Source organism: Pelophylax lessonae (assembly GCF_965119305.1).
Source record: "Pelophylax lessonae genome assembly, chromosome: 4".
Classification (NCBI taxonomy): Eukaryota; Metazoa; Chordata; class Amphibia; order Anura; family Ranidae; genus Pelophylax; species Pelophylax lessonae.
Window position 1 is genome coordinate 252,434,476 of NC_138771.1, and position 22,897 is coordinate 252,457,372.

Sequence of the window (22,897 nt, forward strand, 5' to 3'; positions counted from 1 at the left end):
CGTCTGATGTTCGAGTCAAATTTACGTTCGACTTGAACTCGAAGCTCATTCCTAATCACATAATATATACAGTGGGTACGGAAAGTATTCAGACCCCCTTAAATTTTTCACTCTTTGTTATATTGCAGCCATTTGCTAAAATCATTTAAGTTCATTCTTCTTCCTCATGAATGTACACATAGCACCCCATACTGACAGAAAAACACAGAATTGTTGACATTGTTGCAGATTTATTAAAAAAGAAAAACTGAAATATCACATGGTCCTAAGTATTCAGACCCTTTGCTCAGTATTTAGTAGAAGCCCCCTTTTGATCTAATACAGCCAGGAGTCTTTTTGGGAAAGATGCAACAAGTCTTTCACACCTGGATTTGGGGATCCTCTGTCATTCCTCCTTGCAGATCCTCTCCAGTTCTGTCAGGTTGGATGGTAAACGTTGGTGGACAGCCATTTTTAGGTCTCTCCAGAGATGCTCAATTGGGTTTAAGTCAGGGCTCTGGCTGGGCCATTCAAGAACAGTCACGGAGTTGTTTTGAAGCCACTCCTTCGTTATTTTAGCTGTGTGCTTAGGGTCATTGTCTTGTTGGAAGGTAAACCTTCGGCCCAGTCTGAGGTCCAGAGCACTCTGGAGAAGGTTTTTGTCCAGGATATCCCTGTACTTGGCCGCATTCATCTTTCCCTTGATTGCAACCAGTCGTCCTGTCCCTGCAGCTGAAAAACACCCCCACAGCATGATGCTGCCACCACCATGCTTCACTGTTGGGACTGTATTGGACAGGTGATGAGCAGTGCCTGGTTTTCACCACACATACCGCTTAGAATTAAGGCCAAAAAGTTCTATTTTGGTCTCATCAGACCAGAGAATCTTATTTCTCACCATCTTGGAGTCCTTCAGGTGTTTTTTAGCAAACTCCATGCGGGCTTTCATGTGTCTTACACTGAGGAGAGGCTTCCGTCGGGCCACTCTGCCATAAAGCCCCGACTGGTGGAGGGCTGCAGTGATGGTTGACTTTCTACAACTTTCTCCCATCTCCTGACTGCATCTCTGGAGCTCAGCCACAGTGATCTTTGGGTTCTTCTTTACCTCTCTCACCAATGCTCTTCTCCCCCGATAGCTCAGTTTGGCCGGACGGCCAGCTCTAGGAAGGGTTCTGGTCGTCCCAAACATCTTCCATTTGAGGATTATGGAGGCCACTGTGCTCTTAGGAACCTTAAGTGCAGCAGAAATCTTTTTGTAACCTTGGCCAGATCTGTGCCTTGCCACAATTCTGTCTCTGAGCTCTTCAGGCAGTTCCTTTGACCTCATGATTCTCATTTGCTCTGACATGCATTGTGATCTGGAAGGTCTTATATAGACAGGTGTGTGGCTTTCCTAATCAAGTCCAATCAGTATAATCAAACAAAGCTGGACTCAAATGAAGGTGTAGAACCATCTCAAGGATGATCAGAAGAAATGGAAAGCACCTGAGTTAAATATATGAGTGTCACAGCAAAGGGTCTGAATACTTAGGACCATGTGATATTTCAGTTTTTCTTTTTTAATAAATCTGCAACAATGTCAACAATTCTGTGTTTTTCTGTCAGTATGGGGTGCTATGTGTACATTCATGAGGAAGAAGAATGAACTTAAATGATTTTAGCAAATGGCTGCAATATAACAAAGAGTAAAAAATTTAAGGGGGTCTGAATACTTTCCGTACCCACTGTATATATATATATATATATATATATATATATATATATATATATATATATATATATATATATATTTCTATAATGAAGGCACATTGAAATGGCCTTCTTATTGTATCTTTCCAAAGCCAGCATTCACAAGTGTTCTGTTTTTTTTATCCAACAGAGGCAGAATTCAAGATGCACACCTCTGAATTGTGTGGAGGGATGCCTTGTCTTCATTGTGTGAAACAAGGGGCACTTAAGGGGGCTCCATGGTGAATGAAGGGTAAAAATAAAGGTATGACCCTATACTCTGCTGTTCGTTAACCCAGCAGCAGAACAAATCACAGGATCCTCAACAATTCAGGTAACACACAGTTATATATTCTTTCACTCTAGGCTCCAAAGTGATCTGAATTACAGTGCTGTTCAGTTTAAATTCAGTCTGCATATGGTAAATTGCCTCCAGTGAGAACAAGACTAATTCAATATGTATACAGTCAAAGAACTTTTCATCTTGTTTGACACGGGCCACTCAAATAACCTATGATACTCCTGTTCCTTTGACCACCATTATTACTCAGATTAAAAACTCAAAATTTTCAATATTATTTTTGTTTGTTTGGCTTTAACTAAAACAGAAAAATTTGCATTACATAAGTAGTCACAAAGTCAGTGGATTCATTTCACCATTTGCACATGCACTATTTACCTGAAGTCCTTCTCTTACGGCTTCTAGGAGATAGGGAATTACTGAATAGTTCCAAAGATCTGTAAACCATATTTTACACCCATCCACATCCATTGGACATGAAAGGAAAAGGCGTGGACCTATCAAACACAAAAATAAATAATTAAACTGACTTTGTTTTATCTGTTTAATATCTGCACCCTGTAGCTAGTATTTTGTTGTTTATGTAAAACCATGTGTGTAATATAATTATTCTTAAACAAATTTACAGCAGATATCTGTTCACCACAGTCAAGACGTTGTAACAGTTTTCAAAGTGTAAAAACAATACTATGGTCTTACAACTGAAAGGACACAATACCAGAAAGAAAATTGCTTAATTTAACCACTTCAGCTCTGGAAGATTTACCCCCTTCATGACCAGACCATTTTTGGAGACACGTCACTGTGTTACTTTAACTGACAATTGTGCGGTCAGGCAACACTGTACCCAAATAACATTTATGTAATTTTTTCCCCACAAACAGCATTTTCTTTTGGTGGTATTTGATCACCACTGCATTTTTTTTTTTTGTGCTATAAATACCGAAATTTGTAAAAAAAAAAAGAAAAACAAACAATAAAAACAATATATTTTACTTTCTGCTATAAAACATATCCAATAAAACATGTAAAAAATTCTAATTTCCTAATAAATTTAGGCTAATATGTATTCTGCTACATGTTTTTAGTAAAAAAAAAAAATCCAAATAAGCGTATTTTGATTGGTTTATGCGAACCATTATACAGTTTAAAAACTATCGGCTATATGACATTTTTTTTTTTTTATACTAGTAATGGCGATGATCGGTGACTTATAGTGAGACTGAGATATTGGGGCGGCCAATCAGACACCAACCAAAACTTTTGACACTTTGCGGGAGCCAGTGACATCAATACAGTGATCACTGCTAAAACTATGCACTATCACTGTACTAATGACACTGGCTGAGAAGAGGTTAAATACCTGGGGCAGTCAAAAGGTATGCCATGCCTAGACAGTGTTTTTATGTACTGTATGTGCTGCTTTTACTAGAGGAAAGTGAAGGATTTTATTCCCTGGGACCCAAAATCTATCCCTTACCCCATGTCAAAATGGAGATCTACCTTGTTCACAAAGGCATTATGTTCTGTGTGTTGTACTGACAATTGGTGGATGCCAGCAGACATCCAGCGCAGTTTGGCTTCTGCTGTGATTAATCGTGCACCCCTAGGCAGGTTGGCAGAATTATATATATATATATATGTGTATGTGTGTGTGTGTTTGTGTGATTTTGCACAGGAGGACCATCCTATAACAGTAAATCTGCTTTGGGGTATCAAGTCTTGGATTGATGTCAAACACTCTGGTAATTTAACAAATGCTGCATACTTGGTAGTGTCAACAGAGATAATGCAGAGAAGGGTGGTGTGGGACATATGCATGGGCCAAGTACTTAATATAATGTAAACATTTATAGCAAAAATTAATAAAAATCCCAAGCAAAATTACTTTTAGTAGCAGTGCCTTTCTAGTAAATGCTAGTTTTTTTCTGCTAACCCATTTTCTAAAAATGTTCCGAAATAGTAAATAACTTTTCGTGTAAGAGGATTTTTAAGCTAACCTTTAAATTAAATCCCAAACATCTTTTAATAAATGTTATATCTACAGATCTTCTGATGGCATCCTTCATATCCAGCCAAGACTAAAATGCTTTAAACAGGACAAATAGTTCCACTAGATAACATTCATGGCTAAAAATGTGTGAATCATATTTTACATGCTGCTGACACCATCTGATAATGTTCCACAGAACAGCTCCTTTTTTAAAAATATAAAATGCATAGTCCTGTATTTTATGGTTTTAAAAAGCTCACAAGGGTACATTTCTAAAAAGTAAAGCCTTGTGACTTGCAGAGAGATCACATTACTCAAAGCTTGAAATTGATTTTTTTGACTGGACGATTAAAGTAGTAGATCAGTGTGGAGCAGTAGATGTGGCTTATCTAGATTTTAGCAATCTTCCATGCGTCTGGCATAAAGAACTGAACAAGTTCCAATGTTTAGGATTGTACAGTGCTTGATCAGATAAAGAGAGATAAGACAAAGGAATAGAACATAGTGTAGAAAGCATAGTGCAGGGAACTTATCAGCCAAAAGAATGCACAATTTTATTATACACCATACAGTAAAAGTTTGTTTTTAAAAAAGTTTGTAAAATGTGTTACTTTTAGACAAATATTTAAATTAACCTCTACAAATCTCACAACCTAAATGTAATTTTAGGATGTCTGCAATAGGTGAACATTTTCTCATGTTGTATTCCTCCAAAAACAAGGCAAGTAGACATAAATAAGTATTGCTCTACTACAAAACCAGTGTGCTCCTTATTTTTGCTGACACTGCACTGAAATTGTAACCAGACCTGTCAATCCTGCCTGATGGATTAAAAAACTCGGTCTACCCATTACATGTATACATTCATTTATTTCCCAATGAAACAATGCTGCTGCCTTAAAGGGGAACTGCAGTCTGCTCACATAATTTGTAATAAAAACATCTTTGCCATTCTGAAGCTTCCCTCCAACCACTTTGTATATTATTTTATATATATACTGTGATTCTGCACTTGCCAAATATGCTGCAAAAATCTCCCTCCACTAAGTCTGGCTGCAGCCATTTTAACTGTGGGCAGCTGAAGCTGCTGCCTGTTCACTTCCTGGATTTACACAGACACACAGAGGCACACAGAGGCACACAGAACCACACTCATACACATACACACACTTATATACAGACACACACACTCACACCACTGCTTGCCTGCACATTTCTCCTCTCTTGATGAATACTCACGGATCTCTGCAGTCTCCTGTTATCTGCTGTTATCTCCACCCTCATCCAGCCTCCTCCAGCTTTGCAGCTCTCATTGGCCCTCCTATGACTCATTCCTCCTCCTGCTGGCAAACTCTCACGAGAGTGAGGGAGAGAGCCATGCATGATGTCATTAGTCTAGACTCTAGGCTAATTATCAGGCAAGAAAGAGGAAGTGGGCTGTATAAGGTATTTACTAGCAGAAAAATATGTTTTACTATCCAAAGTTAAAACAAAAGAGCAGGGGATTTAATAGATGGAAAGATGAACAAAATGACTGAAGGTCCACTTTAACTCCCAGTTTTAAAGTAGCAATACCATTAAACAAACCAGGTTAAAGAACAGAAGTTTGAAGGTTTGTTGAACTATTTATTAAATCAACCTGAAAGGATCAGTGATTGAAAACACTCAGGATTAGTTATCATTTGTTTTAAGGCAGAACTGATTTATGTTTAGAATCAAACCTGCACTTAAAACAATACAGCTGGAGATCAAAAGCCTGAACCTCATTTGTGGTTAAAGGTCAATACAAGAAAATTTTTTCCATCTACGATCCACACTGATCAGCCTCAAATATTATGTCTTAACCACTTTAAGACTGCTCACGTTGCTGCTACTGCACTGCTACAGGTGGGATTCCTCTCCGTCTCGGCGGCGCGTGTGGAGGCTCGCTCCCGATGTGTTTAAACACAGCGGGAGTCGAGCAGGAGGAGGAGAGATGGCGATTGCGGTCTCTCTTCCCTGATCGTCAGGGAAAGAGTGAGAAAATTCGCCCGCTTGTGTAAACAAAGTGGGCGGATCTTCTCTGTGACAGACAGGGACAGATCACAGGATTCAGCATAGCTGAACTTGTGATCTGTGTCTGTGTCACAGAACCCCCTCCCCCCACATACGTCAGTAAGCATGAGGCACACATTTAACCCCTTGATCACCAACAGTGTTAACCCCTTCCCTGCCAGTGTAATAATTACAGTAACCGTGCATATTTTTAGCACTGATTACTGTAGTAATGTCACTGGTCCTCCCAGAAGTGTAAAAAATGTCAGTTAGGGGTCCGATCTGTCCGCCGCAATGTCACAGTCCCACAAAATATCGCAGATCACTGCCATTACTAGTAATAAAAAAAAACAATCAAAATGACAAACCTTTCCCGTAGTAGTTAGTAACGTTTGCGCCAACCAATCAAAATATGCTTATTGTGATTTTTTAACCAAAAATAATTAGCAGAAAACAAATTGGCCTAAAATGTTAAAAAATTTTGATTTGTAAATTTTTTGGGGGGAATGTTATATATCAGAATGTGAAAAATTTACATTTTCTACTTTGACAGTTAAAAAATATCCAATATATTACATTTTTGTCATATATTTATGCTAAAATGTATTTAGCTACATGTCTTTGACAAAAAAATTCTCAATGAGCGTATTTTTAACCACTTTAAGACTGGAAGATTTTACCCCATTCCTGACCAGGCCATATTTTGCGATTTGGCACTGCGTTATTTTAACGGACAATTGCGCAGTCGTGCGATGCTGTACCCAAATGAAATGTACATCCTTTTTTTTCCCCACAAATAGAGCTTTCTTTTGGTGGTATTTGATCCCCTGTGCATTTTTAATTTTTGAAACAAAGAGCGACAATTTTGAAAAAAATATATATTTTTTGCAAAATTTTGGCTCTTTTTTTATTAATACCGCAAAAAATAAAAAGCGCAGAGGTGATCAAATACCACCAAAAGAAAGCTCTGTTTGTGGGGAAAAAAGAACATCAATTTCGTCTGGGTATAGCATTGCATGACCGCGCAATTGTCAGTTAAAATTACGCAGTGCCAAGTTGAAAAAAGTGGCCTGGTCATTAAGCAGGAAAATCCTCCGGTCTTAAAGTGGTTAAGCAAAAAAGAAAAAGGAAGATCATGGGGGGATATTACATAGGAACTACACTGCCAGTTGCAGGAGGATCACATATCAATGTAACCAAAAGAAAGCTTAAAGTGATTCTAAAGTCTCTCTCTTTTATTTATTTAGAAAACAAACATGTTATACTTTTCTGCTCTGTGCAGTTAGTTTTGCACAGGGCAGCCTGGATCCTCTTCTTCTCTGTCCCTCTTCGCTGCTCCTAGCCCTTCCCTCCTGCCGAGTGCTCCCAGAGCAAGCAATTGCTATGGGGCACCCAAGCCGAGCTGCAGCTCTGTGTGTCTATTCAGACACAGATCTGCGGTTTGACCCCACCAATCAGGAGGGAGAGTCCCGAACATCCGAGGGACTTGTGGACATCGCTGGACAGAGATGGGGTTCCGGTAAGTATACAGGGGGCTGAGGGGGGCTGTTGCACACAGAAAGCTTTTGATCTTAATGCATAGACTGTGCTTTGGTGTTAGTGTTACTTAAGCCACAATAGTACAATCAGTCTGTACAGTATATGCAGTAAAGAATGCTTGTTATACTTAGTGTAGAACCTCAGGGGTTAACCCTACGCATTATGTAAAAAAGGCTGTTTGATCTGGTCTTTTCTGATCCTCCCCTTCTTCCACAGTCCCCAATCCATCCCCTGATAGTACAGAGCCTTGGGGGCACTATGCACATGCTCAGTTTGGTGTGTATTGCTAGAACGTTTTTCTTTTTCTTTTTTTTTTTGGGGGGGGGGGTGCATATGATCAGCACAGGGACAATCAGCACTGTCCAGACAGGGGGTCAGGGATCATGCAGTTTCATAGGACTGTCAGAGGAGAATGAAAACTCCTCCTACAAGCTTTCATCAGTACTTGACCGGACACTGTGGGAAATCACCGGACTGCTATATAATGCTGTTGAGAAAAGGCATTTAGCAGTTTATATTTACTAAAATAATTGCATTCCCATGTTCTTTGTACTGTGGAAGACCAGATATAGTGAATGCAGGGTCCCTGATTTAAACCAACTCTGTTTCTATTTTATAAGCTTAAAATATTTCTGCAAATCAAGCAACTAAGGCCAGCCATACAGAGTTCAAATCTCAGTCGGTTCATCAGGAACTGTTAATGGGCAGGCTGTAGGTACAAAGATAATCGATCAATTGACTCGGGTACAACCAGCCTGCCAGATTCTCTTGTGATTATCACTAGCAGCTGCTATAGTCGCTAGTGATAATCACTGACTTTTCCCAGCAGGGACTGCTTTCTCCGCCCACCCCCGCCAGGAGAGGACAATTGCTAATTCACCTGTGGTTGCAGGAAAGAAATTTGCACCTGTGTATGGCCTGCTTAGCACCTACAAGCCCTGCTGACTGCACCACCAAACTCCACTGGGTTGAATAACTAAGCTTGCCTAAAGAATGTTTGCATTACTGTGTCCTTTTCTGATGTTAGCTAGAACTGAAGAGCACAGCAGGGGATGTTAGCATCTGATACCCCCAAAGTGTGGAATGAAGATCTTTCAGCATATTTCGATCTTTACTGCAGTGGAGTTCAGCAGTGCTCAGAAATCTGGCACTCTAATGAGCGATCAGCACTCCAGGGCTGTGTCATACATGGTACTGGCACCAGCAGCACCAATAATCCATTTATAAAAAGGATAGATGACTCAGCATTGTGGGGCTGTGAAATCTATCTGTCGGAGCACTGAGTGCTCTTTTACTATTATTAATGTTCAGGCAGTGATGTTTGTTCATTCACAATAGCAAAAGATCATTTCGGGGTTTGGACCTGTGTTATCTATCTGTGCCTGCTTGAAAACATCCATGGCACCAGCACATATATCACTCATCCCCATAGCACTGAGTGATCTTTTACCAATATGAATAAACAATCAGAGCTGGGCAACACTGATTGTTGATTAATAATAGTAAAAGGTCAGTCAGTTTAGAGAGGAGGTCGGGCTCATTGGTGGCTGTACCCTTCCCTGCAGGAACACCCATAAATGAGACTTCAGAGTGGGGTGATTAACATAAGCAAGGAGGAGCCTTTTACTATGCAACAGGGCCGTCAATCAAAACAATCATATACACGAGAGCCTGATTAGATTAGATTAATTTAGGTTGTACAATAAAATTATTCACAAGTATATGACCACTTGCCCTCCGGAAGATTTACCCCCCTTCATGACCAGTCCATTTTGTGATATACAGCACTGCATTATTTTAACTGACAATTGCGCTGTCATGCAACACTATACATAAATAAAAAATTAAAAAAAAAAAATCAAATGTCTTCAAAAGATTTAGAACAGTATGTAACATGCTACATATTTTTGGCAAAACAAAAGCCCATCAAGCATATATTAATTGGTTTGCACAAAAGTTATAGAATCTAAAAACTTTGATATATACAGTATATACTGGATTTTTATTTATTTTTTCATACTAACAGTGGCAGCAAACAGCAACTTATAGCTGGACTGCGATGTTGCGTAAGTCAATCTGACCAACTGACACTTTTGACACTTTGTGGGAACCAGAGACATTAATACAGTGATCAGTGCTAAAAATATACACTGTCACTGTACTAATGACATTGGCCTCGGAAGGGGTTAAATATCTAGGGAGATAAAAGGGTTAAATGTGTGCCTTACCTATGCCTATGTGGTGCTTTTACTAAGGGATGTGCTGGATTTTATTCCCTTTGCAGGAAAACAAAATCCAGCACATCCCACTGACAGAGCAGAACTCTGCCTTCTCCTCGCCGATAAGTTGGTGCCAGAGGACATCCATTGGCTGGTACCTGCTGATTAGCATCTGCCGTGACTAATTACAGCTGAAGTGGCACACCCCCTATCCAGAAGTACTGGATCACAAACTAAGTTTGAGATGTGGCACAGGAGAGCCACCTTGGTGCCATATAATGGCGTTATGCAGTTGGCAAGTTGTTCTGATATGGAATAGTTCATTTAATTTGATTGACTTTTTAGAGCTGTCATTGTGTATTAGTGTCAGTTATCTATGTAGCTGTGCTGTGTGAGAGGCTTTGTAAATTACAGGACTTGATGGACAGAAATCCAAATCAGTTAGTAGGTAAAACAGCTCCTATATATGTATTTTGTTTGTGTATTCAGCAGTTTGCTCTACCCATAATGAAAAGGAAAGTAGAGTATATACCGCTCCAAGGCTGTCTGCAAATTACAGATCTCTTAATACTGTTGTGGCAACAAGACTGGGTGCCTGCTGTGGTCCACAACCTGAGTAGTCCATGCAACAAAGAAACAAAAAGCAGCACATCCAGAAATGAAGAAAAGTGTTTGTTTATTGTAGAGTCACAGGTTTAAAAAACATGACACACGAGGGATCCACTGTTCAGCATACGCGTTTCACACAAAGTGCTTAATTATTTTCTCATTTCTGGATGTGCCACTTTTTGTTTCTTTGTTGCATGCTCTACCCATAATACCTGAAAAATGTAATCCATCTGTGAGCTAAGACTGAGGAACAGATATCATTGAGCACATGGAACATGGAAGCCATTTGTGTCACTAGGTGCAGCATGCTACAAGTAATTACATGTAGTGAGCCCCATACAACAAAATTAAGCTTGTTTTTAATAACAGTGCATAGGAACATGAATTTTATTCCACAATCGAAAACAAAGATATTAATGCTAACCTCATCACATTTAGCTGTGATATCTCTATGTACTATACAAAATCTAAGTAAATCCAAAAAAGTAGTGGTCAATATCAAAATCGGAGTTTCATACCAATAGTGACATCTGAAGAACTGTGTGTCTCCAGAAATCCATTGACATGGTGCCATGCTTTAGGAATCCATTCAATTATCTTTATGAGATCATTGTTCCTCATATTTTTCTCTAATTCCATTTCAATTAATTTCCGTCTTAAGTATCTTCCAAGAAAACCCTTCACTGGATCTGTATGGTTTGCACATAGTACCCATCTGCAATCAACAATATTACATAACATTAGAAAATAATAATAAAACAGACAAATTTGTAGTACTATCATACCCAGCAATGAACATATAATGATACAAGTATTCAGGGGCCTTGATATTTCCCTTTTTAAAATTGTTAATACCACAAAAAAATAAAAATTGTTGCAGACATAATACCGGAACATTATTATTTACATTAGTTTGTATACAAAATACCAAGATATATTATCCCTACCTTATAAAAACACTATGCACTATAAAAAAATTAACAATTATATCTTAAAAATCATATTCATTATATATTATGCTTCATGACTCCCTGTTTTCTGGACACAGTGTTACATTTAGGTGTATGATGATTGATTTAATAAAATTGGCTTTACTTTTACCATCTGGAATCTTTCTCTCTCTTTATGTTTTCTACAGAAGTGATGTAGAGAGGAATACAGTTAATTACATTGTACATCTATGCAGTACAACAGCACTTTTACCAGGGTTTGAGTTTCCTTTAAGACCTCTTTGCTTTATGAGGTCTAGCAATCTGATGAGTTTTTCAATTCACTTTATTGTGGAAGTCCCACTGCATTTTTCCATCTATGGAGCTGCATATACATTAAGAAAGATATAAGCATCACATACATATGAATTTTTAAAATATCTTAGATTTAGGACCCTGATCTTTTGTTGAAGTAACTGCTCAACAAAGCTCTAGTGAAGGAAGTTTGATATATTTATCACTTGAGTAGCCAAGTCAAGTGTTCTATCAGTCAGGAATGATTCATCTTATGTTGTATATATTATGAATGATAAAGGTATTAGCTGTGCAGCAATTGTTGGATTTTTTCCCCTCTTTTTGATGTCCTGTGAAAATACCAAATGTTAGAACGCTTGGTGGTTCTATCTTCATAGTTATTTATAAAAATTATTAGGACACACAAGACCTTGCTGTCAAAATGGTTGGTTATAGGGTTTTCACATACATTTCAATATATTTTATAAGATGTTCCTGGTTACAGTGCATGTATAATAAAACTATACATGTTTAATTTAGCAAGTTGATGCTCTTATTTTAATTTTTTAAAGTGTTTCCAAAAAATATTTTGTTACCTGCTCTGTTCCACAAACAGAATAAGTTAGATCGCCATTAGAAACTTTAGGATAAAATATTTATCTCACAATCAACACATTTTGAACTCAGGACTTTATTTAGAACAAATAATTACCTGAAATTATGATGCAGTTCTAAATTTGGTGATGAGGAAATACTCTGATTCATTGTTCCAATTATGTAGGGGCTACAAGAGAGAAAATTAAATAAAACATATCATACAGATAAATGTTGTATCCACCTCAGTGTAAAACTTATCATATAGTTGTTCCTTGTGTTACTTTATATTACTGATGACATATATGTGAATAGATATATGTACAATATGTATTGTCAGACTTCTTGCATGACTAAGCCCTCCTAAATAGTCAAGGGATGTCAAAGTGGAACTATACTTCTAAGCATACAGTATTTGAAGTGTTGGCAGCATTTTATAAACATGTTGAACACTTATTATCAGGATGACGCCATGAGTCTGTAAATCTGTTCTGCCATGATAAATAAAATAACTGAGCTAGAAACTGGCTTTGTTAAAAATAAAAGCTAAAAAAACAGTTTCTCGTTACAAAAAGCGCACCCTTTTTTTTTCTTAGGGTGATGCCATGGGGTTGATTTACTAAAGGCAAATAGACTGTTCATGTAGCAAAGAAAATTTTCACATACAGCACGTAAAAAAATGATTGAACACGTCACCATTTTTCTAGGTAAATATATTTCTAAAGGTGCGATTGACATGAAATTTTCCACCACATGTCACTAACATCCCATGCAATCCATACAAACAAAGAAATCAAAACAAATATGTTTAGAAATTAATTAATTTATTTGTGTACTAAAATGGAATGGCACAGGAACAAAAGTATTGAACGCGCTAGCTAAAAATGTATTTAAAGAGGAGTTCCGCCTGGGGAAAAAAAATTCAAAGTCAGCTGCTACAAAAACTTTTAATATATAGACACTTACCTGTTCAGGGAGCCCACGATGTCGGCACCCCAGTCGATTTTAAAGGTGGTTGTGCACTTCTACTTCACATGCATGAAGCACACTGCGCTTTCCAATTGGCCCAGCGGCAGAGGAAGGAGGAGGAGCGCTGAACTTCGGAGGGATGACGCCGAGGTGCTGTCCCCTCGAAGTGGGAAAGGGTATCTGTCAAAAACAGGTATCTGTTCCCCCCTTCCCCTGAAAGATGCCAAATGAGTCACTGGAGGGGGGGGGGGAGGAAGCAGATCAGCAGAAGTTCCACTTTTGGGTGGAACTCTGTTTTAATATTAAGTAGAAAATATTTTGTCGGTAATGACAGCTTCAAGACGCCTCCTGTATGGACAAACTGGTTACATGCATTGCTTAGGTGTGATTTTTGCCCATTCTTCCACAAAAACAGTCTTCAAATCTTAAAGGTTTTGTGGGCCTCTTCTACGAACTCTGATCTTTAGTGCTTTCCATAGATTTTCTATTGGAATCATATGAGGTGATTGGCTGGGCCATTCTAGCAGCTTTATTTTCTCTCTTTGAAACCAATTAAGAGTTTCCTTGGTTTTATGTTTGGGATCATTGTCTTGCTGAAATGTCCTCCCTTGTTTCATCTTCGTCATCCTTGTAGATGGCAGCAGATTGTTATCAAGAATGCCAGTACCGTATACTGAAAAACAACCACACACCTTGATGTTCCCACCTCCACACTTCACTGTTGGTATTGTGTTTTTAGGGTGATATGCAGACTTTAAATGAGCAAACTTTAAAAAAGCTTTTTCTTCAGCAATGGTGTCTTGCGTAGCGAGCGTGCATACAGGCCATGGTGGTTGAATGCATTGCTTGTTTTCTTTTAAACAATTGTACCTACTAATTCCATGTCTTTCTGAAGCTCTCTACTAGGGATGGGAGAAGGGTTTGGCCTGAGCATGAGTTTGGGCCAAACATTGGCTGTTCGCCCATTCGACAAACACCCATATTATCGTGGCGTTCGACCATTTGTTCGGCCTGAATCATCACAACGTACTGCGCCGCTGCACAGTGCATTGGAAGCCCTGATTGGCTGAAGCAATGAACGCTTTGCCCAATCAGAGCACAGAGCACTGTCAGAGCCATGATTGGAGAAAGTAATGATTACTTTCTCCAATCATGGCTCATTGCTCTTAGTCCCACCCCATATTATAAAAATATTCTTTCAATAGTGGCCATTTGTAGTGTGATATCGACCTAGAGAGAGATAGAACAGGGCTCTGTTCAGTGCTACTATAGAGTTAGTGTGCTATAGTGTGCAATTCTGATTCTATTCTCAGTGTGGAATATTAGTTTAGTGTAAATTTAGTGATAGTTCAATCAGTGTAGTGAGTGACCATTCATTTTTACGTTAGTGTCAATTTGTTTTGTCAGGGCAGGTGTACTGCATTACAGCTAAGTGTGTTAGTGCACGTTAAACTAAATATATTTCTGTGTGTTATTGTATATTTAACACTGTATATTTCTGTACATTATGTGCCATTTAATGCAGTATATTTCAGTGAGTTACGTGCCATTTAGCGCAGTATTTTTGTGTGCGTTAGTGCACGTTTAACGCAGTATATTTCAGTGCGTTAGTGCACGTTTAACACAGTATATTTCAGTGTGTTAGTGCACATTTAACGCAGTATATTTCAGTGCGTTAGTGTACATTTAACACAGTATATTTCAGTGCATTACTGCATGTTTAATGCAGTATATTTCAGTATGTTACTGCATGTTTAACGCAGTATATTTCTGTGCATTACTGCATATTTAACGCAGTATATTTCTGTGTGTTATTGACATTTAACGCAGTATATTTCAGTGCGTTATATGCCATTTACCGCAGTATATTTCTGTGCGTTAGTGCACGTTTAACACAGTATATTTCTGTGCATTAGTGTGGTTTCGCTGCAGTATATTGTAGTGTGTGTTGGTGGAGTGTGTCTGTGTAGTAAGTACTCAGGGTAAAGTGGACCAAACACCACATTCCATTGATTAAAGTGCATCTACGTACACATTTCCACATCTTTATTACATTTTCTTAATAATCCCCTTCCCATTATGTCTGGGAGGTCAACAAGGAGAGGCAGATTTTCCCATAGCACTGTGAGGGGGCCAGCAGCGTAGGTGTTCACAGACAAAGGTGGATGTGGTCAGTCCTCAAGCAGGACATCATTTCCTCTGTTTAGTGATGTTGCCTGTGCTATCCAACCACAGCATGCAGAGGAGGTGGTGGACTGGCCTTCTAAACTATCCTCATCATCCATTACCCAAGCAGAGACTAGTGTGCAGTCCACTGCAGCTGCCAGAGAGGCTAAATCTGCCTCCTTGTCCACAGCTATTCCTGCCATAGCCCCAGTATCAAGAATGGAGGAGTCAGCTGAATTATTTGAACACAGCGTCACCACCGGTGAATTTAGCAGTGGGTGCATATCACCTAATGATTCTCATACCATACGGTCAATTTGGACCGGGGAGCCCAGCAACTGAACAATAATGATCATTACTTCTATCCACACCTGTTACTTCAATCCAAAGTCTGCAGAAGAGACACCAAAATGTATCCAAAAAAATCTTGTTCCCAGTACACTACATTGTGGCCTCATTGTGCAGACTAAAGCCCCGTACACACGTACCGATTGTCAGCCGTAAATATTCGGCCGCCAACCGATCGGCCGATTGCAGGCTTGTTAGTATGATGCTTCCGACAGCCGACAGCACATTTTCGGCCGAACAGAATCTGTCATGCAGACTTTAAAATATTTGTTGGCCGTCACCAGAAGGGCCGATTGTTCGCCAGTCAGTACAGAATTCGGCCAACAAACAGCAGATTAGCAAGACTGGGCATGCTCAGGAAATAAAAAACACAATGAAAGTTAACCATCACATGACATCACTTCTGCAGTCGGCTGTTGTTGGCCGACAAAATTCGTGTGCAGTCTTTAGCACTTTTCAGCCGACAGGACAGCACCGGACAAAAGACGGCCGATCGTCGGTACGTGTGTACGGGGCTTTACTCCACAAGCCATTGTTTACAAAATAATGAAAGCTTGCAGGGAAAATGTCATTTTTTGGCTTTATAAATGCAATTCTGCAGCAGCTTCTATACACAGTACAGATGTGTCACTTTACAGGTAAACTAAGGGGACCCTCAGGCACTATATTGAAAATAATTTTTCATTTTTATTGTTATTTCTCATGTTGATGCTTCCACTTTATAAGCCTCAGTAAATCACTGCTCATTTAAAAATGACATTTTTTGCAAACTTTTTTTCATTGATACAAGTCCTCCAAGGCAGTACCCGGACCCCTATAACCATTGTTTGCCCAAATAATTGCATATAAGCCTTCAAAATTGTCACTTTTTATTTTTTCAGTTCAGGTCCTATAGACTTCAATGGGGTTCCTTATTTGGTTCTGAACTTTGCGATGTTCGCAAGTTCTGGTGCGAACGGAACAGGGGGTTGTTCGGCCCATCCCTACTCTCTAAGAGTGGTCCTTGGCTCTTAGACAACTCTTCTGATATTTATTTTCACTCCTCTGTCAGAAATCTTGTAAGGAGCACTTGGTAGTGGCCAGATTACGATGACATTATGTTCTTTTCACTTCTGGACTATGGCCCCATCAGTGCTCACTTGAACATTCAGAAGTTTAGAAATAATTTTGTAACCAATGCCATTAGTATGTTTTGCAACAATAAGGTTGTGAAGGTCTTGAGAGAGCTCTTTGCTTTTACCCATTATGAGATGTTTTTTGGGTGACACCTTGGTAAAGAAACACCTTTTTATAGGCCATCAGTTAAGACTGAACCAGCTGGTATTAATTTGCACTGACAAGGGGCAGGATTGCTTTCTAATTACTGATAGATTTCAGCTGATGTTCTTGGTTTCCATGCCTTTTTTCACCTCCCTTTCTTCATGTGTTCAATGCGTTTTCTCTGTGTCATTCCATTTTACTACACATAACTTCTTAACGTATTTGTTTGGTTTCTTTATATGTATGTCTGTAGCTTAGTGAATGAGGTGAAGCTTTGCTGATTTCCATCTTCCAATCACGTGCAAGCAAAAATTCTGATTTTTATATTTCTTACATGTAATTGGGTATTTGCACCACATTCAGTAAGTAAAGGGCAAATTCTAAAGGGCAAGCTCCAAAGTGAACAGCCTATTTGCCATTAGTAAAACAACCCCTGTGAGTGCAAAAATTGGTCATGCCATGAACAATTAAAAGGACAAAAGTAGAAATTGACATTCCAGCTATTGGAAGGTAACAAAGCCAATTAATATATACTGTATACCCCCCTTGTGATGCAGGGAAACATTGGTTTTCATGTTTGCTGGAGCTTCTTTAAAAATGTACACAAAAAAAACAGTACAAACTTACATAATCAATCGTACTAAGATTGTAAAATTGAACATTTTTTTACACCATCATGGAAACAAGATACCCTCATAATAGTGCATGTACATATTAAACCATTACTATGAAAAAAAAGCCTGAAATACTAAAGTGTTCTGAAATAGACAAAGCTCTGTTCCAGCATTTGACAGGGTTGCCAATTCTCCCCTTTAATTAATGACACATGTAGAGTACACAGATTGTATGGATAATGAAATGCAGGTACTGAACTGACTAAATCTAGCCAACCATGGAAGTGTATCATTTAGGTATGCCAGTATTTAAAGCAATGAGTTGGCACATTTGCCAAGTGGCTATGCATCCTCAGTATACTAAGAAATCTACTCGTTCCTAGAGGGATATAGGCATGGTTCTATGTTTGAGCTAATTTTGAAGGAGTATATGCACCTATTCTAAACCTGAAGTCTTCAACCTTTTGGTGGGAACCACATCATGTATCAAAAGTGTAACTCCAGGTGAACTGTATTTCTTAAAAGGGGTTATGGGGTTTAGCAATTAATTTTACATAATCATACCTTTCTGTTTACTGAACTGTTTAATTATTGTGTTACTATGTTATTTCTCAACCTGATTTTTGAATGGGAGGGTCTTTGGATTCATTATGATCAGCTGATTGGAATTTGTGTCATAATAAGCAAAAGATAACTGTTTTAAGGGTTTTCATCTCTTAAGGTGTAGATTGTTTTCAAAAGCATTTTTAAAAGTCTGAAACTCCTATTGCAACAAATGTCCATACTTTCTCTGGTATCTCAGTGCAAAGTTCTGGATAAAGTAGTGCACCAATCGCACAAACATTAAATTCCATTTCTAGAGTGGGGGGTGAAGGTCGGTACCATTCAATGAGTGCCGCAATATAACAGATCAATGTTTAATTTTTTTTTAACAAGTTTAGAAATTCTCACTAGCTACAGACTGAATATATTATAGATAACAATTTTAGCAAACTCTTCCTTTATATATCTTTACTAGTAATAGTGTATACAAGCCCCAACAATAAAACTTTCTACTCTCTTTTGGTCTGTTAAACATACCTTTACAAGTGTTTTGTTATATTTGCTTAATATCTGCAAAAACACATGTTGATTCTGTCAGGAATCTAATGAGCTGCATCAAAGGACTCTAATGACTGGTAAAGTAATGACTAAGGAATCTAAGGATCGGTAAGCTGATAAATTACATTTCTGTAATGTTTCTGATTTTAAATACACTTTAAACTGGGCACATTTTGTTTGATTTTTATTATTATGGGACACCTATGATTCAACAGATACTTAGGTTCACTAAGCAAAAAGAAACTACTAGTAAATTACTACAAGCAAAGCCATATTTAGCTATATACTGTGTGCACAATTATTAGGTAAGTTGTATTTTTGATAATTAATTTAATTATTAAACAACTACAGTGCTCTCGGTCAATCCAAAATGTTGATAAACCTCAAACCCTAATATTTATGAATGTAAAAATGAGGTTTTGGCTTTCTTAGGAGAATATCTATGTGTGCATAATTATTGGGTATCTATTAGTGTATAGCATTATTATGCAACCACTGTAAATAAATAAAGAACATTTTCTCATCTCACTTGTTTATTTTCATCTGTTAAAGTGATAAAAAACAAACAACTCAAAATTTCCAAATCAATATTTCTGACATTTAAAAAAAAAAAATAAATCAGTGACCAATATAGCCACCCTTCTTTTCAATAACAGTCATAAGCCTTCCATCCATGGAGTCTATCAGTTTCTTGATATGTTGACGATCAACTTTTTGTGCAGCAGCAACCACAACCTCCCAGACACTGTTCAGAGAGGTGTACTGTTTTTCTTCACCGTAAATCTCCAGTTTAAAAAGGGCCCACAAGTTCTCAATAGGGTTTAGGTTCAGGTGAGGAAGGGGGTCAGGTCATTATTCTTACATCTTTAAGGCCTTTACTGGCTAGCCACTTAGTGGAGTACTGTGACGTGTGCGATGGAGCATTGTCCGGCATAAATAGCATGGTCTTCTTGAAAGATACAGACTTTTTCCTGTACCACTTCTTCAAGAAAGTGTCTTCTAAAAACTGGCAGTAGGTTTAGGAGTTGATTTTGAGTTCATCTTCAACCCAAAAAGGTCAATTAGCTCATCTTTAACAATACCAGCCCATTCCAGTACCCCACCTCAACCTTGCTGGTGTCTGAGTGCAAGCGGAGCTCTGTGCCCGTTACTGATCCAGCCACAGACCCATCCATCTGGTCCGTCAAGAGTCACTCTCATCTCATAAGTCCATAAAACCTCTGAAAAATCTGTCTCCAGTCATTTCTTTGCCATGTCTTGACGTTTCAACGTGTGTTTTGTTCAGTGGTGGTCAGGTTTCAGCCTTCCTTACCTTGGCCATGTCTCTAAACACTGTACATTTGGGCACTCCAGGTAGCTTGCAGTTCTTGAATATGACAGCACTGGGCGATAATGGGTTCCTGGTAGGTTCACGTTTGATTCTTTTCAAATCCTTAGCAGTTAATTTTCTTCTTTTTTTGCTCAACATGTTTCTTGCTGACCCTTTTGAATATTTGCATCAAAACGTTTGATGGTTCTGTAATCACACCGCAATATCTCTGCAAGACTTTTTACAATCCTTTTTTTGGCCCATTATGCCTGAGGAAAAGAAGCTGCCCAATAATTATGCACACCTTGATCTAGGGTGTTGATTTCTTTAGGTCACACCCTCCCTCATCACACAAATACATATCACCTAATATGTCTAATTTCCATAAGCATTCAAGTTTATCCAGCTTGAAGTTGGACAATACACATAAAAAAGATGATTTGGTCAAAAAACACTCAAATGCCTAATAATTCTGCACACAGTGTATACTGTATATTGTATAATCTAGCCATCAAGAATAGGTATCAAACCTCATGCTACTGCCTATTCAAATCTTATTAAGTACACAGAATACAGCAATCATTTTTTTTTCCAATATGCAGATGTTTCAACACCAGCGTTCAAACAACAATGTCATTACAGTTATTCACAAGACATCAAACACTGCAATAAAATAGTCAACAGATCTTTTCATATTCTCTGTTGTTGGTGACATTTGTTCCAACATGGAAAGAGTGCTATTGTTGCCTGTTACCTGAACACAATACAAGAAACAATATATGTACTGTATATCCAAGATAACAAATCCAAAATTTGACACTTTCTGATATGTTCCCTTTAACAAACTCCTTCTGGCAAACTGTGTTAATCAATGCTAACAACCTTGCCTAATGTTAATGAGAAATGACTTAAAAGGCAATTGTACAAAGATATTATCATACTGAAAATACAAGCAATAATAATAATATTAATAATAATAATAGTAGTAATAACAAAAATAATAACATAGGAAGTCAACTATAAGGTACTGTCTAACATTATCATTAGGACGAGCATCTGAAAAAAAATAAAGTCATCATGTTTATAATTTGACTTAAATTTTATTTGATTTTTCTTTGTAATATCAATAATCATGCTTTTCTGCACTCTAAAACATGAAATGGGAAAATCTAGAAAATCTCTCAGGACACAGAGTGAGTTTCAGAAATTTTTCACACTTGAAAATGTATAAGTCATGATAATATGTGGACAAATTTGCATTTGCGTTTGTGTGTTCATGAAAGCCCCCATTTGCTACAGCAATCGGCCACCATCCTAACGAGTAAAAAATGGATTACACATTTTAAAGTGGTTCTAAAGCCTAAATATTTTTACCCTAATGCATTAGTGGCATTGAGGTTAAAAATGTTTTAACCCCTCACCCCCCTTATACTTACTTGAGTCCTTACTCGACCCAGCAGCTCTCTCCTCTCACATCCTGGTCTCACAGGCTTTGCAGAGGCTCCCGCTGCTGTCAGTCAATGCCTGTGATGAGGGAGCAGGGGGCAGGGCTGAGCCATGCTGTCTGTGTTTATGAATACAGGCAACGCTGCTTGGGATCGAACCCACAGGTGTGCCACGATAGTGGTGGCACACAGAGGAGAGGAGGAGCCAGGAGTGCCAGAAGGGAACCCAAGAAGTAATTTCGAGAAATAATTCACGTTTGTGTAATTTTGGCACAACTGCACAGGCAATAATAGATCACTGCTGCATTAAAGCAAAAGACACATAAAAGGAAGTTCATACCATTTACTGTATTTACAGTTTAGAAATCCATTGAAGATGTCACCCAGGGATCCTATATGATGAAGATTATCTAGAATTACTACCAGTGGAAGGTCAGTATCATTATCACCACTGCACTGGTCTGCGAGATTAGCTAGATACTGTCGGAGTTCCTAAAAATAAAAGAAGAATGTTAAAGAAAATAACACAGCTATTATTTTCAGCATGTAAATGGGAATAAGTCCAGATTATTCCAAACAACATTATAGTTGTAATATGGCTGCCAATACATTTAAGGCAGAAATATAATTAGCACCATTTCTAATTACGTGATCAATGAAATTCTTGAAAACTAACAGACAAAAGCAATGGTGTGTCATTTACTGTATTATCCAATAAAACAGATTTTAGTTTATTTAGGCAGAGAAGTCAAAACAGTTAAGAAGTAATTTGATTGTTTTCTATAGGTTACCACAATTTGCTCTTTGCCTAATTAAAACATGGTGCACACTTGCTTTTAATTCTCAGTAAAATAAATATAGATTTAGGATAACCTATCATAATGCAAATTTGCTGTTTTGGGCAGCTGCTTTTTAAGCAGTTTAAAGCTGTTGTTGGTGCTATAGTTTGCAATATGACAGGCAATGCTAGGTTAAAAACCCTATGTAAATCAAATATTAGTCTGGCATTATAATGAATATAGAATCCAAGTGGTATCTTCTTGAAAACCAATATCTTACCAGCTAAATGGTTGTTCGGCTGATCAAGGGGGGGCTGGAGGGGGATTCCACACAAGCACAGACTGATTGAAGAGAGACTGACAGGGGGAGGCTGCAGGATCTGACATCAGACCAGGGAGGGCAGGCAGTTGGGCTGGGAGTACCTTAGTACCTGGGAATACCTTTGTACATGGGAGTACCTTAAAGGCTGGGAGTACCTTAGCGACTGGGAGTACCTTGGTACCTTGTGACTAGGAGTACCTGCAAATGGGAGTACCTGCGACTGAGAGTACCGGCAACTGGGAGGACCTCAGCACCTGGGCACCTGGGAGTACCTTAGCACCTGGGAGTACATTGGTACCTGGGAGTGCCTTAGTGACTGGGAGTACATTAGTATATGGGAGTACAATATTACCTGGGAGTACCTT

At 38.4% G+C, this 22,897-nt stretch overlaps 1 protein-coding gene across 15 annotated transcripts in view; it reads right to left on the reverse strand.

Moving 5' to 3' along the window:
- The window catches only part of NAV3 (neuron navigator 3), a 921,889-nt gene that overhangs the window by 22,692 nt on the left and 876,300 nt on the right, over positions 1-22,897 (reverse strand). For all 15 annotated transcript variants that reach the window (XM_082254072.1, XM_082254071.1, XM_082254082.1 and 12 more), the window contains 4 exons: positions 21,772-21,923; positions 12,338-12,409; positions 10,921-11,117; positions 2,387-2,505 (listed from right to left, as the gene is read on the reverse strand). In XM_082254072.1, coding sequence (XP_082110198.1) covers positions 2,387-2,505; positions 10,921-11,117; positions 12,338-12,409; positions 21,772-21,923 — 540 coding nt within the window. The remainder of the gene's footprint in view (positions 1-2,386; positions 2,506-10,920; positions 11,118-12,337; positions 12,410-21,771; positions 21,924-22,897) is intronic.